A 16,329-nucleotide genomic window follows, 5' to 3' on the forward strand; every position below is an offset into this window, starting at 1 on the left:
TTGTTTGTAAATGTGTCACATTACAAAACATTGAGACAGCAAGTAGGCCTACTTCAGATCATGAACACATTTTTATTTAATGGTTATAACTCTTTTATTTAGTCATGTGCGAATGTAAAAAGTACTGATCTCCACAGAAATTAGCATACTATAAGACCAATTGATACATTGGTCATTATATTGACCAACACATTAAGATTTTTCTAAAGAAATATTTTACACTTTGACCAGGCCTACAGTACATTCTTTTATATTTTCATACTCACATTTGAAGAAAAAAATCACAGTCAACTCACACAGACCCACAGTAGAAAAAGGAGAAGTGGAGGTTGAATGTTGGACTGACTGACGCAGGGAAGTGAGGTATGTATAGCATGTGGCTGGTTATGAAATGTGTGTGGGCGATCAGCTAGTTTGGGTGCAAGTGTACGTGTGAGGCAGGGTTGTAGATTGAATAGGTCATTTTGACTGCTAAAAGCTCTCCTCCCGAACCTTTTTTTACAATAATTGATCATATTTTACACTTTGATAAATAACAACACCTAGCAGCCATTTTATGCCACCTGGTCGTAAAAAAAAAAAAAAAATCCATTTACTGTAAAATTGGAGATGATGCAGGTGTATTTGTCAGCCTAACCTATCAAGCAGTTGGAGAGTACCGTCCGCACCTGTAACCCGTCAGGTGAGCATCACACTGGGAGCTGTAGGTGAAGTACATGATCCCTTTGCTCAGCTGACAGCCGTGGGAGTGAGTTCCTCTCTCGGGGTACACCACACACCTCCCAGCCATATCATTATACAGCACGTCCCTGTCCCACACCTCGAACGTCAACTGGTGTCCAAACTCCACCGAGCCAAAGTTATACGTCGCATTCCACCAGGGGTTGTTGTCATCCATGACGGTGTCTGTCTCCTCGTACAAGCCATTGTACCAGATCTTCACATAGGCGTCTGTCTTCGTGAACATGTCTGCCTTCAGGCCGGCAGCCCTGTGGACCTCCACCCTCAGAGTACCGCGGCCGGCCCGTAGGGGGCAGCAGTTGTGATCCAGGTTGGCGGTTGGGGAGCAGGTCTTCGCCCCGTTTTCGTCTAGAGGGAGCTTGTTCTCCTCAATGTACTCTGTGACGGTCCTCCTCAGGTTGCCGCTGACCTCAGGGTCGTCCACGAGGTTGTGGAGAGGGAAGATGGCGTAGGAGACGACGTCTGGGTTGTCGTGCAGACTGTTCATCCATCTGTGGTAGGCCTCCGAGGGGTCCTGGTTGTACAGGATGTCTGGGAAGTACTTCTCCCCTCCCAGGACCTCTATATTGTGGGTCATGAAGCCTTGGTAGAAGCCCATGCTCATGTTTCCCTTCAGAAGGTCGTCACACTTGTTGGAGAAGGAGCCGTTGGCAGGGAGGAAGCCCAAGGTCATCTTCAGCTCGATGTTTAAGCAGTTCTTTATCTCCGACTCAGAGAAGCCCTTCAGGGTTGCCAGGCACGTGCGGAAGGCGGTGACCCGTCGGACCCGCCCCCCGAGCTGGACCTGGCGGATGTAGTGGGTGCCGTAGGTGTCAATCATCCGACGGTAGAGGGGTCGGCTCTTGTTGTCATAGCTACGAGGGAGTCTCTTCAGGTGTTTGGCAAACTCAGTGCTGATCTCAGGGTGGTCAGCCAGCCGGTAACTGAGTAAAAACAACAAGAAAAAGGCAAGTTTCAATCAAAGTATTTGATACAGGATCACTACAAAAAATCTATGGGTGTGAATGGATCAAGAGACAAAGTTCAAAATTGCATGGCCAAATCAACTCAAATAAACTTTTCTGAGTTGGTTGGTAGTTACTTTGTGGTGATTTGGCCACAAATGTTGAACGCTGTCTCTTGATCCTATACACATGTATTGATTTTTTTGTTAGCGGTGGCTAAAGTTAGCTGAAGTTAGTAGTGGCTATTTAAGGCATGACAGCAGATACCCCATATAAGACAGATATGATTTGGCCTAATGAGTAACATCAAGGTATTAGATCCAGCTGTAAAATTCAGTCACAGTTAAATACTGTAGCTCTAGTAAACACATTTATCATCTTTAAAAAGAGACCTTGGTCTCATAGGTGCTCCCCTGAATAAATAAAGAACAAATCCACAAATTGGAAATGAAAGCAGCAGAGCTTCCCTGTAGACCCACCCACCTGCCACTCTACCTGTAGTAGATACAGCTGATCTCATGGGTGGCGAAGGTGGCCTTGTCCACGCTGTGTTGTGCCTTGGCGAACTTGGCCATCTCCGAGCGGCTGCCCCCCAGCAGGGCCTTGCCCACGGTGTCCAGCCTCAGGTCTATCCCCCAGTTGTTGTTGATGAGGGACGAGGAGCTCCGCAGGAGGGAGTCCACAGAGTGGTGGAGGGCGCTGGACAGCTGCTTACTGCAGCGGCTGAACGGACGCCAGTCCAGCACGGCGGGGGGAAGCTTCTGGACCTAGGGAGAGGAGAGTAGGGCCATTACACACACACACACACACACACACACACACACACACACACACACACACACACACACACACACACACACACACACACACACACACACACAGACACACACACACATGCACGCACAGACACCCGCACAGACACACACACACGTAACAGATTAATATATGAACCGTATGAATTTCGCAAAATCACTCTTTCACTTTTGATGTCTTTTCTTAATACATCTCCTCCACCTGGTATTTGTTTTGGGCTTTATGTGTGTGTGCGTGCGTGCGTGAGTCTAACAGCTGTAATCGCATCAGTGCGTGCGCGCACAGTTCTCGTCAGAGTCTCAAGACATCTGACCCAGAGGTAAGCTGCGTCAAGTCCCGCTCCGCCTAATATAAATTGATAAAAAGTTATGAAATGTAATCCGTGATCCATCAAACTGTGTAATCCGTGATCCATCAATCAAAATTCTAATGAATTTCTGACACCTGCCCTGTAATTCCTGTAATGATCCGATGTCTAATATCCATGTCAATAGTAAATCAAATCCTGAGCGAAAACTAACGTTAGGCGGATAACGTTGCCATTTTCCTCTTTGCTAGCTATATTGGCAGCTATATTTTCATTCCTTGTGTCATTTATTGTATCAGGGGAGCCAGCTGTGATACCGCACCATACCATTGACTATTTTTTTGTTGTTGCATTTGTTGTTGTGTTATTGTATTATCTATTGAATTGAGGGTCTCTTTGATTCATATGCCATACGATATGGGTCAATATTGAATCATTCTATTCTTCTAAATGTTTCTGAAACATTCTATTGATTATACTGTATATTGTGAATCTATTTGAAGTGTCTGTTGTCGGTATTATTATTATTCAATATATAATATGTACACTCACTGTACACTTTATTAGGTACACCTGTTCAACTGCTCGGTAACGCAAATATCAGCCAATCACATGGCAGCAACTCAATGCATTTTGGCATGTAGACATGGTCAAGACGACCTGCTGAAGTTCAAACCGAGCATCAGAATGTGGAAGAAAGGTGATTTAAGTGACTTTGAACGTGGCATGGTTATTGGTGCCAGACGGGCTGGTCTGAGTATTTCAGAAACTGCTGATCTACTGGGATTTTCACACACAACCATCTCTAGGGTTTACAGAGAGAGAAAATCCAGTGAGCGGCAGTTCTCTGGGCAAAAATGCCTTGTTGATCCCAGAGGTCAGAGGAGAATGGCCAGACTGGTTTGAGATGATAGAAAGGCAACAGTAACTCAAATAACCACTCGTTACAACCAAGGTATGCAGAAGACCATCGCTGAACATACAACACGTCGAACCTTGAAGCAGATGGGCTACAAAAGGAGGTCCAACCCAGTACTAGCAAGGTGTACCTAATAAAGTGGCCGGTGAGTGTATATAGAGAGTATAGTAACATCTGACCGAGAGGGGAGCTAGCTGTGTACTATTGCCATGCCATGCCACACCATACCATTGAGTGTAATCTGTTTTATGCTTTTTTGATAATCCAGGTAAGACCCCGAACCCTCCAGTTCTCCTCCTTTTATACACCAGCATCAGAACACAACGCATCCCTCCATCACTAGTATAGTCGCAGCCCACCGGCTACACGCACACACACACACACACACACACACACTCACGCGCGCGCGCGCACACACACACACACACAAACACACACGCTCACACACTCACACAATTGATTGAAGTGGGTCCTTCGTTTTTCTTTCTTTATTTTTTTATTTTTTTTTATCACTAAGCGTTATAAAATACATCGTTTTCTAGCAGCGAATATAGCCTCAGTACCTACCTGTCTCCCCTGGAAGCGGTTCTCACAGAGCGTACAGGTGTGGTTGTCATTAAGGTGGGCTTTCACGTTGATGACGTAGGCCCCTTTACGCCGCATGCGGACCACGTCGAAGCCCTCCCCAGCCAGGTTGTAGCCCGGTACGAAGGGGGCTTTCTCGCACTCAGACCCCGAGCCGGTCCTGCAGGCACTGGTGGTCCCAAGCCACTGCACCACGACCGGCAGGGCGAGGGTTAACAGGAAGAGCCTTCGCCGGAACCCCTCGGTCGCCATGGTTACTGGAATGTACAGCGTTATGGGGAACAGGGAGAGAGATATGATGACATGTCATGCCATGACTTCTAGTACTGCCAATAGATTAGATTAGATTAGATTCAACTTTATTGTCATTGTGCAGAGTACAAGTACAGAGACAACGAAATGCAGTTTAACCAGAAGTGCAAAATAGCAGAAAGTGCAATGAACAGTATTTACAGGTAGTGCAATATATGATCAGTAGTAGTGCAGTATAATATAGTATAGTATAAGCAGTATAATATAGCAGTGCAGTATAGCAGTATGTGAGTAGCAGTAGCATTATAGCAGAATAAATAGTTACAGTATGAGCAGTGTAGCAGCATATGAGCTGTATGGGTAATGCAGTCTAGCAGTATATATGTATTAACAGTAACATGAGGTAGATGCAGAATAAATATAAATATGGAATGCCGTATAAACAAGTATGTACAGTATGTGCAGTAGTATTAAAGAAAATATAGGATATGTGCATTATGTGCATTATGAACAGTATGAACAGTATGGACAGGTATGTACAGAAGAGCAGTGGTATTGAGTAAGAGCAGGGGAGGGGAGTAATAGTGCAATAGTGCAATTGTCCGGGTGGGGGGGGGGGGGGGGGGGGTGGTGGGGGTTGCGGGGGTAGTAGGTTGTCAGGTAGGTGTAGTGTTCGTGTTCAGCAGGGTGACAGCCGCAGGGAAGAAGCTGCCTCTGAACCTACTGGTTCGGGTGCGGAGAGACCTGTAGCGCCTCCCGGAGGGGAGTGGGGTGAAAAGTCTATGGTTGGGGTGAGAGATGTCCTTGACGATGCTGCGTGCCTTACGCAAGCATCGTTTGCCCTGGACAGCCTCGATGGAGGGGAGTGAGGAACCGGTGATGCGTTGGGCAGTTTTCACCACCCTCTGCAGTGCTTTCCGGTCCGATGCCGAGCAGTTGCCATACCATACTGTGACACAGTTGGTAAGGATACTCTTGATGGTGCAGCGGTAGAAGTTCACCAGGATCTGAGGAGATAGATGGACCTTCTTTAGTCTCCTCAGGAAGAAGAGACGCTGGTGAGCCTTCTTTATCAGGGTGGAGGTGTTGAGGGTCCAGGAGAGGTCCTCAGAGATGTGGACACCCAGAAACTTGAAGCTGGTGACTCGCTCCACCTCAGTCCCGTTGATGAGGATGGGGGTGTGTGCGCCAGCTTTAGACTTCCTGAAGTCCACAATGAGTTCTTTGGTCTTCTTGGTGTTGAGAGCCAGGTTATTGTCGTTGCACCACACTGTTAGGTGCTGGACCTCCTCCCTGTAGGCCGACTCATCGTTGTTGCTGATGAGACCGATCACCGTTGTGTCGTCTGCAAACTTAACAATGGTGTTTGAGCCATGTACAGGTGTGCAGTCGTAGGTGAAGAGGGAGTAATGCCCAATAGTGTCTGGTAATGTATTATGTTAGTGTTGAATAATGTTGAGGATTGAATGCTCATTGCATGAAAAATGCATAGGTCTATATTTTTTGTGTTACTCCAAAAGCAGTCCCTTTAATGATGGTATCTTTAGCTTTGGAATAAATCAAATCTATTCTGAGAATCTCACAGATCAAACACAGAGGATAAATCGGTGCTGTGTAGAGTATTGTGTCTGTAATACTGTAAATGAGGGCACATAACTAATCCCTCCACAATGTGTGTGTGTGTGTGTGTGTGTGTGTGTGTGTGTGTGTGTGTGTGTGTGTGTGTGTGTGCGTGCGCGTGTGTGTGTGTGACCATGCATGCACAGCCCTGCAACTGTAGTATCAATAAAAACATGCATATTGCACAGTGGCCGACAAGCACTCCTACCTTCAAAATCAGACCAGTTTGTTTCTCTCTCACACACCCTGTCTTCTAAATCAGCAAGGGAGCTCCAACAGACTTGCCTTGTCTTGTAGAAACGCCTGTGTTGACTGGAGCAACCGAAGCACAAATGGTTGTTAAGCTTCTCCCTCTCAGCGTCTACAGAAGACTAAGAACTGACGGGCACTTAGTCACAGTATAGAAATACTGCTGCTGCTGCTGGGACTGTTCCGCTGGCTGGAGTGAATGTGGAGCAGCGGTCCATGGTGTGTGTGTGTGTGTGTGAGGGGTGTGTGTGTGATGTGTGTGCGCGAGGGAGTTTCCCTCCTCCAGGCCTCTCTTACTGAGGTCAGACAGATTTCCTCAGTTGACTGCGTTTGTTTTGATGTGCACAAGTCAGCAGTATGAAGCCCAGCTGTGGGTGGGGGAGGGTTGTCTCCTCACGAGATGCTAAGACAAAGTGGCATGGGTACTATGCTGCCTCTTTGCAGGAAATACTGTGTCCGTGTGTGCGTGCATGGGTGTTTGCTTGTCTGGTTGTCTGCCTGTCTGTGTACTGATAACCAAACCAAATCCTATCCGTCAGCTTCTTCTGTGTCTATTTATGGTCATGGGAGATGTATCGTGTTGGAGGGGGTTATTGAGCAATGTTCAGGAAGATAAGTGGCGTTTCTGCAAATTGAACAAAAGGGTATGTCGACCCAGATTCCACCAGAAGTCAACTCTGAATTCTCATAGTACATATTGGGCCAGTCTCACAGACAGCTTAAGCCTAGTCCTAGACTAAAAATCATCCTCAGAGGCAATTTGACATTTAAAGTGTGAATTAGTCCGGGACTAAGCTTAAGCCTTGTCTGTGAAACCGGCCCATGGTGTATCAAGGGAATAGTGGACAGCTTTGGTTATACTTACACCCTCCATTGCTTCTCCTACCCCACCATATAATTTTAATATTGTATATCTGTCTTCTAGGGGAGGCTGGTGGAGGTAGACATCGGAGGACAGGCTCATTATAGTGCATGGAATGGAATGAGGAATGGTAGGAAACGTGTGTTTGATACCATTCCTTATTCCATTCCATGCATTACAACGAGCCAGCCTCCCCTGCTATTCTGATGGGACCCCTGCCTGTAGTGTTTGTCAGATCATGCCAGAATTCACCAGAACAGATATGTCCTATAGTGAACTCGTGTTGGGTTTACTTTCGGGCACTTATATTTAACAACCGCATAGCTACTCACATTACAGACATTTTAGCCTTCAATGTATATTATTAGAATGAGGAGAGCAACACTATTGTGTTCGTTTGTTTATTTAGAATGTGTACTTATTTAACATTAGGTCTTTTCAAGCCCAAAACATGCAGAGCAGGCTATAGTATTAAAACAGAAAATTGTCAAAAAAGGAAAAAAGATTAACATGTAATTTCCCTCCTGCTTGTTTTATACATTTCCCTGTATTCCTTACCTGAAAACATATCAACACAATGCTAAAGTATTATGCAGAAATACAAAATGATTCACATATATTTTGCCTCCAATTCTGATGATACATTTTCCTACATTCCATTGCATTGTAATGTACTGTATTGTGTAACTCTGTAAACCCTACCTAAAGTTCCTCTTGGGGAAAAACAAACAATAATAATTATACTACTGCTGATCATACTTCCTCTCTACCATTGTGAAATGAAAGCATGAAGCGAGAATGAGAAGTTGATCATCACAAAGCTATTTGGTTGTTTGTTTATTTGTCTGTTTGCAGGTTTGTCAACTCACTGGAACATGGATCTCATGCCAACAATGCTTGGGTGGGGCTTTGGTTCTGTGTCTCTGTGGCTTCTCCTCCCTGACTCTCCACCTCCCTTCTCTCACTCCCCCCCTCATGGTCTAACTCCTCATATCCCCCACCCGAGGCCCGTCCGAACCAGCCCAGCCCCCCCCTCACCCTCCTCCTCCTCCTCACCCCCACCACCACCGCTCCCACCACCAAGGCAACCAGACAGATGACCCCAAAGACCACCCCAAACTTCTCCCCCCCTGTCATGGGGGCTGGGTCTTGGCCAAACATCTCGATCATGCTCTGGACCTCAGAGGGCTTGGCCAGCTTCCACATCTTGGTCTGTCCGACCCGGACCCAGGCCCGGTCCCCCTCGGTCATCACTGCCACGGTGTTGGTGGCCATCATGCTCACCAGTGGGGGAAGGGTGAAGGGGGGCAGATGGATGGGCAACAGCTGCCCGCCGATGAACAACCCAGACTGGACACAATAGAGTACCTGACAGCCATCGCTAACCGTGGCTAGGTGTTGACTGAACTGAGGTGGGCATCTAGCGTGGCCTCCCGCTAGGGGGTTGGTAGACTGGCAGCTGAACAGCCCCCCGAAGGGCACGGAGAATCTAGTGCCAACCTCATAGTCGTTACTAAGACAGATCATCAGGCCGTTGGACAGGAACTTTAGAGGGAGGAAGCTAGGGGGGCAGGTCTTGGTTTTGGTCAGGGGGTTCAGCAGGGAGGGGCTGTAAAGACCCCCGAACAGGTACCCCGAGTTCTGTGGAGTCGTTTCATTGGTGGAGCACCAGTAGGTGTCGATGCGGGCAGAGCGGATGTGATAGGCGTCCCCACACACATTGTCACAGCATTTGAATAATAGCCAGCAGCCATGACAGTGTTTATGACACTCGAACTGGCTGTAGCCCTCGTCCCTGACCTCCGAGCGCAGCAGGGTGGGTTTGTAGGGTGCTTGACAGGAGAAGGAGCCTGTCTCTGGGTTCTTCTGGGCCAGGGCCTGGCAGAGCGGGTCTGCGTCCGCTGTGAGCCCGGCGCACGTCTGATACACCCCACCGAAGCTGAGGTTGGTGGCCGGACCATCGCAGGAGCCGTCGTCTACGTTAGCTTGGAAGTTGAAGTTGCTGGAGTCGACTTTGATGCAGCCGGGGTGGGTGTTGATGGCGTAGTAGCGCTGGATGGCCTGGCTGACTGACAGTGCCAGTTTGCCCACGGTGGGTTCTGGGAGATCAGGGAAGGTGTTACGGTTGAGGAAGTAGTGCAGCGGCAGCCCCGACCGGTCGATGCCCACTAGGTTGTTCCTGGTACTCGCCTGCCACTTCTGTAGCGTAATACCCGGGTAGAACGGTTCCCCGCCATGGCTTTGGATTATAGAGTAGGTGATGTTGCCCTGGTAACTACGCATCTCGGAGGTCTCTTGTGTGTCCTTGCTGCTGATGTCAAACTTCACTTTGTCAAAGAAGTTGAGGCCTGCGGACGCCGAGACAGAGAACTTATTTGTCTTGCTGTCGGAGACGAAGGAGGCGTGGAGGTAATCCTCCTGCACCAATGAGGCCCCTGCGTCCACGCTGGTGATCACATGGGTCCCGTAGTCCAGCACCATCTTCTCAGACAGATAGGAGGCCTGGCGCGTCTGGTTGTTCTCTATGGCGTCAGCGATCTCCTCCGCCTGACGGGCGAAGCGGGAGTCCAGCGTGAAGTCAGGTTGAGCTTTTACCGTGTAGAGGTGGTTACGCACCTGAGAGGGAGAGGATTGGGGGGGGGGGAGAGTGGGAGGAAGGGGGGAATGGAGGGAGGGAGGGAGAGGGTTAAGGTCTGTGGCTCGGTGGTGTTAGCATGGCTACAGTGGAGCAGTGTTAAGGTCATATACAGTGCCCTGCGTAAGTAATGGGATAGTGAAGCATCTTCTTTTGGTTCTACACTCCAAATGTTTGGATTTGAAATCAAACTATTACTATGAGGTTACAGTAGAGATTCTCAGCTTTTATTTGATGGTGTTTGTGTTCGTATTGGTTTCACCATTCAGAAATAACAACACTTCAAATGCAAACTTTTGAAGTGTAGAGCCAAAAGAAGAAACAATTATTCACTGTCCCATTACTTACGCAGGGCACTGTCCCATTACTTATGCAGGGCACTGTCCTATTACTTACGCAGGGCACTGTGAGTATATATTATTGATACAGTATATTATTATGCTAGACTTTGGACTGTTAATACAATTTGACAGAAATATGAGTCTGTGGCTGAAAGCTCTTATCAGACTTGATTAATAATTGGCCATGAATAACGTTTTAGGGGATTTTTCCAATGTGTGTCAAACCAGTACTACTTTCAGATGCTTATCTATCACAGCAACAACAAGACCACATAAACAACAGGGGAGGCTAGTGGAGGTAGAAATCAGAGGACAGACTCATTGTCACAATGACAATGAGCCTGTCCTTCGATTTCTACCTCCACCGGCCTCTAATGATGTACAATCACAGCATGTCCAATAAGAAACTTTCACCATTAGCCAGTTACATTAGAACTACCATGATAGTTGTAGGATTGATTGATTTTATAAACCCATTTACCTTAAAAAAAACAAAAAACATTGGATGATTTCAGTTAACTTTTAATCACCTCAGTCCATTTCTTCCTGATAAATGTTCTCTATTTGCAGACCTATTCTGTACATGCTTGACTGTGCTGTCAACCTGCAGCCTGTCTCTCAGTCTCAAACAGAGCATCAACTCACCTGGACTCGAGCAGTGACAGAGTAGTCTTTGACCTGGTGGATTTTCACCCTCTGGTTCTCCGTGGAGAATTTGGCATTGAGCACGGAGAAGAAGGACACATCTCCGTTGATGGAGAAAGACGTGGAGCTGCGCTGATCCAACCAGGAGCTGATGATCTCAGAGTTGGTCTCAATACCCGTCACCTTCTGGGGGATGACAAACACCTCGTCTGGGACCAGGTAGGCTCCGTCCTCGGTGGTCAGACACTGGGAGTAGCTGAAGTTCATGACCCGACCCATGTCCAGGTTCCTCAGGTTGTCCCAGCCCCCGCCGGGGAGCACCTCCAGGGCCGGGGTGGGGCTGGAAAGGTTGGTGGTGGAGCGGCAGCGACGTAGCTCGTTGGTGGGGGGGTTGAGAGGGTGGGGCAGGCAGATATGGAGGAGAGAGAGCAGAGGGAGCAGGGTGCCTGCTCTCAGTGCCATGGCTGCATCAGATGTGAAGGCAAGGAGGAAACAGTGACAAAATTAGGGAGGAGGCGGTGACATTGCTAGGTTTCAGTTCAGTCACAAGATCATAGCCAACTTAACTTTTAGTTTCTAAATGAGTAAAAGCAGAAAAATCTATTTCAACTTTCAGTACAGTAGATGCTCTAAGTGAAATAGAAACGTTCTAAAAAGCTGTGTGACATTGTTGATGTGACATTGTTATCTGACATTGTTATCTTGTTTTGATGTGACATTGTTATCTGCCATAAAGTGCCTTAAACTCTCTCTCTCTCACACACACACTCACATGCACGCACATGCTCACAGCGTGTGCGTGCATGTGAGTGTGTGTGTGAGAGAGAGAGAGTTTAAGGCACTTTATGGCAGATAACAATGTCACATCAAAACAAACACAAGAAGATAATCATACTAATTTCTCTAGTTCATGTGTTTGCATGTATGAATGTAACTGATTCCAGTATTATGGCTGAGATAAGACCCAGGTCTAACTTTTACTCCATGTTTATGTGAATGGGTTTGAGCTTGTGTTGTGTTTGCGCCTTTATGTGTGTACATGTGTAAAAACAAAGGAAATGTGAATTCCACAAAGAGGAGGCTAATGGAGGTAGAATTGTGTTCTCATTGTAATGCATGGAATGGAATGTGAATAGGTATAAACACATTCCTCATTCCATTACATCCATTACATTGAGCCCGTCCTCCAATTTCTACCTCCACCAGCCTCCCCTGATTCAACAGTACAGTGAACATGCCTGGTTTGTTACGAAGAGGGAACACACTTCTAAAGGTAAAGTTCACAGCACAGAAGTATTTGTATTTTATCAAACTTCTCAGTTATTGTCGTTGATGCAGAATGTGATAGAGGAACTGAGCGACCGACCTAGTTGATGGTGTTGAGTGTGTGTCTATCCAGAGGCCCTCCGGTTATCATAAGTGGTGAGTCATCATCATGGGGATTTCACAGAGCTGGCAATCAATGTAACCATGAAAGCCCTCTGATACAATCTGAGAAAACAAAAGTGAATCAAGTTAATAATCTGTGTGTATTCACTTTTAAGAGAATGGAGTTTCCCAGAAAATCAGGAAATCAGATAAACTACTCTAGTAGAAATATTGTATAAATGTAGTGCGTTTACTAGTTTTATGTTTGTATGTGAGTTAACATCTAATATTGACTTGAAGACTCTTTACCTCTACTTTGATATACATTTTTTATATACATGTTTTTTTAGGGCATTTCTGCTTTTATTGGGATAGAGACAGTAGAGATTGACAGGAAGGATGGGTGAGAGCGAGAGAGAGGAGGGAAGTTATGCAAGTATGTCAAAACAGGAACCTTGCAGCCATGTCTCTGCACCAGCCCAGCCAGCCCTGGCCATAGATGTGTTTCGCTTTGGATTAATTAGGTGTTGTTCCCAACCGTGACCAGTAGATGGCAGCATTACCTTTTGCAGTTCCTTTTATCACAAGTGGAGTGTTCTGATAACATTTGAAGAGCTTTTCTTTGCCTTGGGAGTTTTTCGGGTGAGAGATGTTTAAATAGCCACTATTAACTTCAGCTCACTTTAGCTATCACTAACGGAATAACAACAGGAGAGATGGGGGCTAAAAAAATAGTCTTCATATATTTATGGTCAAATCACCTCAATGTAATTTCCAGCCATGTCAGATGGTTTATTTGGGGTGATTGTGGCCACAAATGTGGATTTAGTAGTGGCTATTGAAACAACTCTGAACAATGGATTAAAGTTTCTCTGGGCCCATAGACTACTTTCAAGGTAAGGAACTATAAAATTAAAAATCCTGAACCAACCCATTAAGGATGTGCATATCTATTTCCTGATTACTCAGAATATCAATTTGTGACACATTCTTAGAATCAGAATCATCAAATGTGCCCTTAACAGCTGAGAAAGCAGCCAGTTTCAAACAAAGAAATTGTGTATGTCCTAATGTCTTGAGGCAGGCCTGCTTGTCCTCAGTGGTGACACATTATAACAGTAGGCTAATGACTAGGAGCCTGTGACATGTTAATTAGAGCATGTGAGCTTTGTAAGGATAGGTCTACAAATACATTTAATTCTTTCTTCAGTGTAAAGACTCTGATAGCCAGAACAGACACCCGGAGGATGTTCATTTGGGTTGAGGTATACAGTATATTTGACAGAACTTCCCTGAGGTCAAAGTAAATGTATGCCACATCCTCAGGGGACTACTTATAGGCAGACAGCAGTGCTGGAGGTAGAAATGGGAGGACATAGGTGTTTGATACCATTCCTTATTCCAGCATGCATTACAATAAGCATGTCCTCTGATTTTTACCTCCACCAGCCTCCCCTGGCATACAGCTAGACTACTGGGGTACATGAAATACTGTATATCTGCTCTGGTGATTCTCACAAACCAAACTTTATGGGCTATAACATTTTATTCCGGAAGTGAATCTAAAATTAATGTTTCCATTTTTATTTACAGTAAATCAATAAAAACCCACTTATTCTCTCACCGTCTAGTTGACCAATTGGTGCTATTTTTGTCCAATCATTTAGTTTGGATATTTTTAAAGGGGTCGGATCTTGCGGTAATGAGAAAAAAAAGCGCGTCCCATTTTTGTTATGAAAACATACACTCGCTGAACACTTTATTAGGTGGTGTCATGGTGTGGGGAATGTTTTCTTGGCACACTATGGGAACGTTAATACCAATCAATCATCGCCTGGATGCCACAGCCTATTTGAGTATTGTTGCTGACCATGTGCATCCCTTCATGGCCACAATTTATCCATCTTCTAATGGCTACTTCCAGCATGATAATGCACCATGTCACAAAGCAAAAGTCGTCTCAAACTGGTTTCATGAACATGACAATGAGTTCAGTGTTCTTCAGTGGCCTTCCCAGTCACCGGATCTGAATCCAATATAACACCTTTGGGATGTGGTAGAACAAGAGATTCACAGCTTGAAAGTGCACCTGAAAAATCTGCAGGAATTGCGTGATGCAATCATGCCATCATGGACCAGAATCATTGTAGAGTATGCTACTGGCTGGACTGTATACTGTAGTTATCTGACATTGAGTCAGGAGAGAGTGTACCCTCTCTGTCCCATGAAGAAGGCTGTTGGAGTGCTTTTAACATGCTTTTAACCATTCATCATTAGGAAGCTCCTTTAAATGACTGTATGCCCTTTGCACTGTTTTTACCAAGCAGGTGATCTATGTTGTATGCTCAGTCATGTATTAGTGTCTGTATAACTTTGTGTATGCTGCCTTCTTGGCCAGAGCTCATTTATAAAAGATGAAAATCTCAATGTAACTTCTCTGGTAAATAAAGGATACATTTAACATTTTAAATAAATAAATGAAAGAGGACTGAAGGTGTGACATTAACACATTTTTATAGATAATGTAAGAATATACTTTACTTCAAGAAGGACTTATCATTGGATTTTATTTGGATTTTAAGCAGTTATTATAAAACTCCCATTTTACCTCATTTTTCAAAAAATAATTTAAGGAACTTCAAACACATTACAAATATATCGTACATTTTCACACCCCAGTCAGTGGCCACACGCAGAGTGCAGACTGGTGCATACGTGATGATCAGTGGTTTTCCTGTTGGTTTGACAGCCTCCATTTCACTAGGGTGGACAATACAGTGTCACTTACACAAAGACTAGAGCAGAGCACATAGACAGGTGCAGGTTTACAGCAGAGCTGAAGTAACAGTATTAGTTACTGCATTTGAGCACAAGTGTGTAAAGATGTCAGAGGAAATCTATACAAACACAGACATTCGACATGATGAATCAAACACAAAGAAGATCATGGATATTGAAGATCATATATATTGCAATGAAGGAACTTTCAAGCCACGTCCGAGGTATGGAGTTGGTGCTCAACATTCAGGATATTTCCAGTGGTGGAGGAGACCCTCCAGAGCTGCTGCAGTGTGTCTGGGGCTGCTGTGTGTTCTCCTACTGGCTGGAATCATAGGTCTGAGAGTCCATTCTGACTCTACCAGAGACCAGTTACAGACCAGTAACCACAACCTGACTGAAGAGAGAGACCAGTTACAGACCAGTAACCGCTACCTGACTGAAGAGAGAGACCAGTTACAGGCAGAGTTAGAAAAGATGAAGAACAGAGGTTTGTCCTGTGGGGGATGGAGTAAGTTTAAATCACTGCTGGGAGGAAAACCTGGAAGGACAGCAGACAGGACTGTCAGAGGAGAGGAGCAGACCTGGTGATCATCAACAGCAGAGAGGAACAGGTGTTTGTCAATGGGTTATACAGTCCAGATGTGAACACCTGGATTGGTCTGACTGACTATGTTACTGAGGGGACCTGGACATGGGTGGATGGCACGCGTCTCACCACAGCGTATTGGATGAGTGAACAGCCAAATAACTACAGTGGAGACCAGGACTGTGGGGAATTCACACACAGGGAACCAGGGATAGGGGAATGGAATGATGAGAGATGTGTGTTAAAACAAAACTGGATCTGTGAGAAATAGGATTCCCATACTCTCTCTGCACTGCTGTTTAGTAGAGCCAAACTATGATGATGAGTATCTTCAAAAGGTGTTATTCCTCTGAATAATGTGTTGTAGGTGGCTCATCTGATATTATGAAGTGAAATAGGGTGTGTATATCCAACAGTTATGTTTTTGTTTGAAATGAAAAATCACTTGCTTCCCTTTCCCACATGTAAAACATGCTTGTTCTGTTGATGAACACCAACAATGAAATGTCATTGTAGAGTATGCTACTGGCTGGACTGTATACTGTAGTTATCTGACATTGAGTCAGGAGAGAGTGTACCCTCTCTGTCCCATTAAGAAGGCTGTTGGAGTGCTTTTAACATGCTTTTAACCATTCATCATTAGGAAGCTCCTTTAAATGACTGTATGCCCTTTGCACTGTT

The 16,329-nt window shown here is 45.5% G+C and overlaps 2 protein-coding genes and 1 pseudogene across 3 annotated transcripts; 1 reads left to right on the forward strand and 2 right to left on the reverse strand.

The window, feature by feature from the left end:
• Positions 1-102: 102 nt before the first annotated feature.
• On the reverse strand, positions 103-4,586 carry prf1.5 (perforin 1.5). Its single transcript, XM_083674223.1, has 3 exons — positions 4,292-4,586; positions 2,181-2,452; positions 103-1,664 (listed from the first exon to the last, which is right to left on the reverse strand). Exons 1-3 carry the CDS (start codon positions 4,559-4,561, stop codon positions 641-643), a joined length of 1,566 nt encoding a protein of 521 aa, XP_083530349.1. The 5' UTR covers positions 4,562-4,586; the 3' UTR covers positions 103-640.
• A 3,091-nt stretch (positions 4,587-7,677) lies between these two features.
• On the reverse strand, positions 7,678-11,375 carry mpeg1.1 (macrophage expressed 1, tandem duplicate 1; the record flags this gene model as incomplete). Its single annotated transcript, XM_083673953.1, has 2 exons — positions 7,678-9,908; positions 10,914-11,375. The coding sequence occupies 2 exons, from the start codon at positions 11,373-11,375 to the stop codon at positions 8,175-8,177; spliced, it is 2,196 nt and encodes a 731-aa protein (XP_083530079.1). The 3' UTR covers positions 7,678-8,174.
• A 3,852-nt stretch (positions 11,376-15,227) lies between these two features.
• LOC310807456 lies at positions 15,228-16,028 on the forward strand (annotated as a pseudogene). Its single transcript has 2 exons — positions 15,228-15,783; positions 16,016-16,028. The product of its transcript is annotated as an uncharacterized misc_RNA (transcript).
• Positions 16,029-16,329: the final 301 nt, after the last annotated feature.

Source organism: Argentina silus, assembly GCF_951799395.1.
Source record: "Argentina silus genome assembly, chromosome: 7".
Lineage (NCBI taxonomy): Eukaryota > Metazoa > Chordata > Actinopteri > Argentiniformes > Argentinidae > Argentina > Argentina silus.

What these genes read in the sequence shown, in the direction of transcription:
- prf1.5 (XM_083674223.1), bottom strand. Translation starts at nt 4,561, where the DNA reads ATGGCGACCGAGGGGTTCCGGCGAAGGCTCTTCCTGTTAACCCTCGCC. An exon ending in ACCGCTTCCAGGGGAGACAG is followed by an intron (nt 2,453 to 4,291) that starts GTAGGTACTGAG and finishes TCCTCTCCCTAG; the next exon opens with GTCCAGAAGCTTCCCCCCGC. An exon ending in ATCAGCTGTATCTACTACAG is followed by an intron (nt 1,665 to 2,180) that starts GTAGAGTGGCAG and finishes GTTTTTACTCAG; the next exon opens with TTACCGGCTGGCTGACCACC.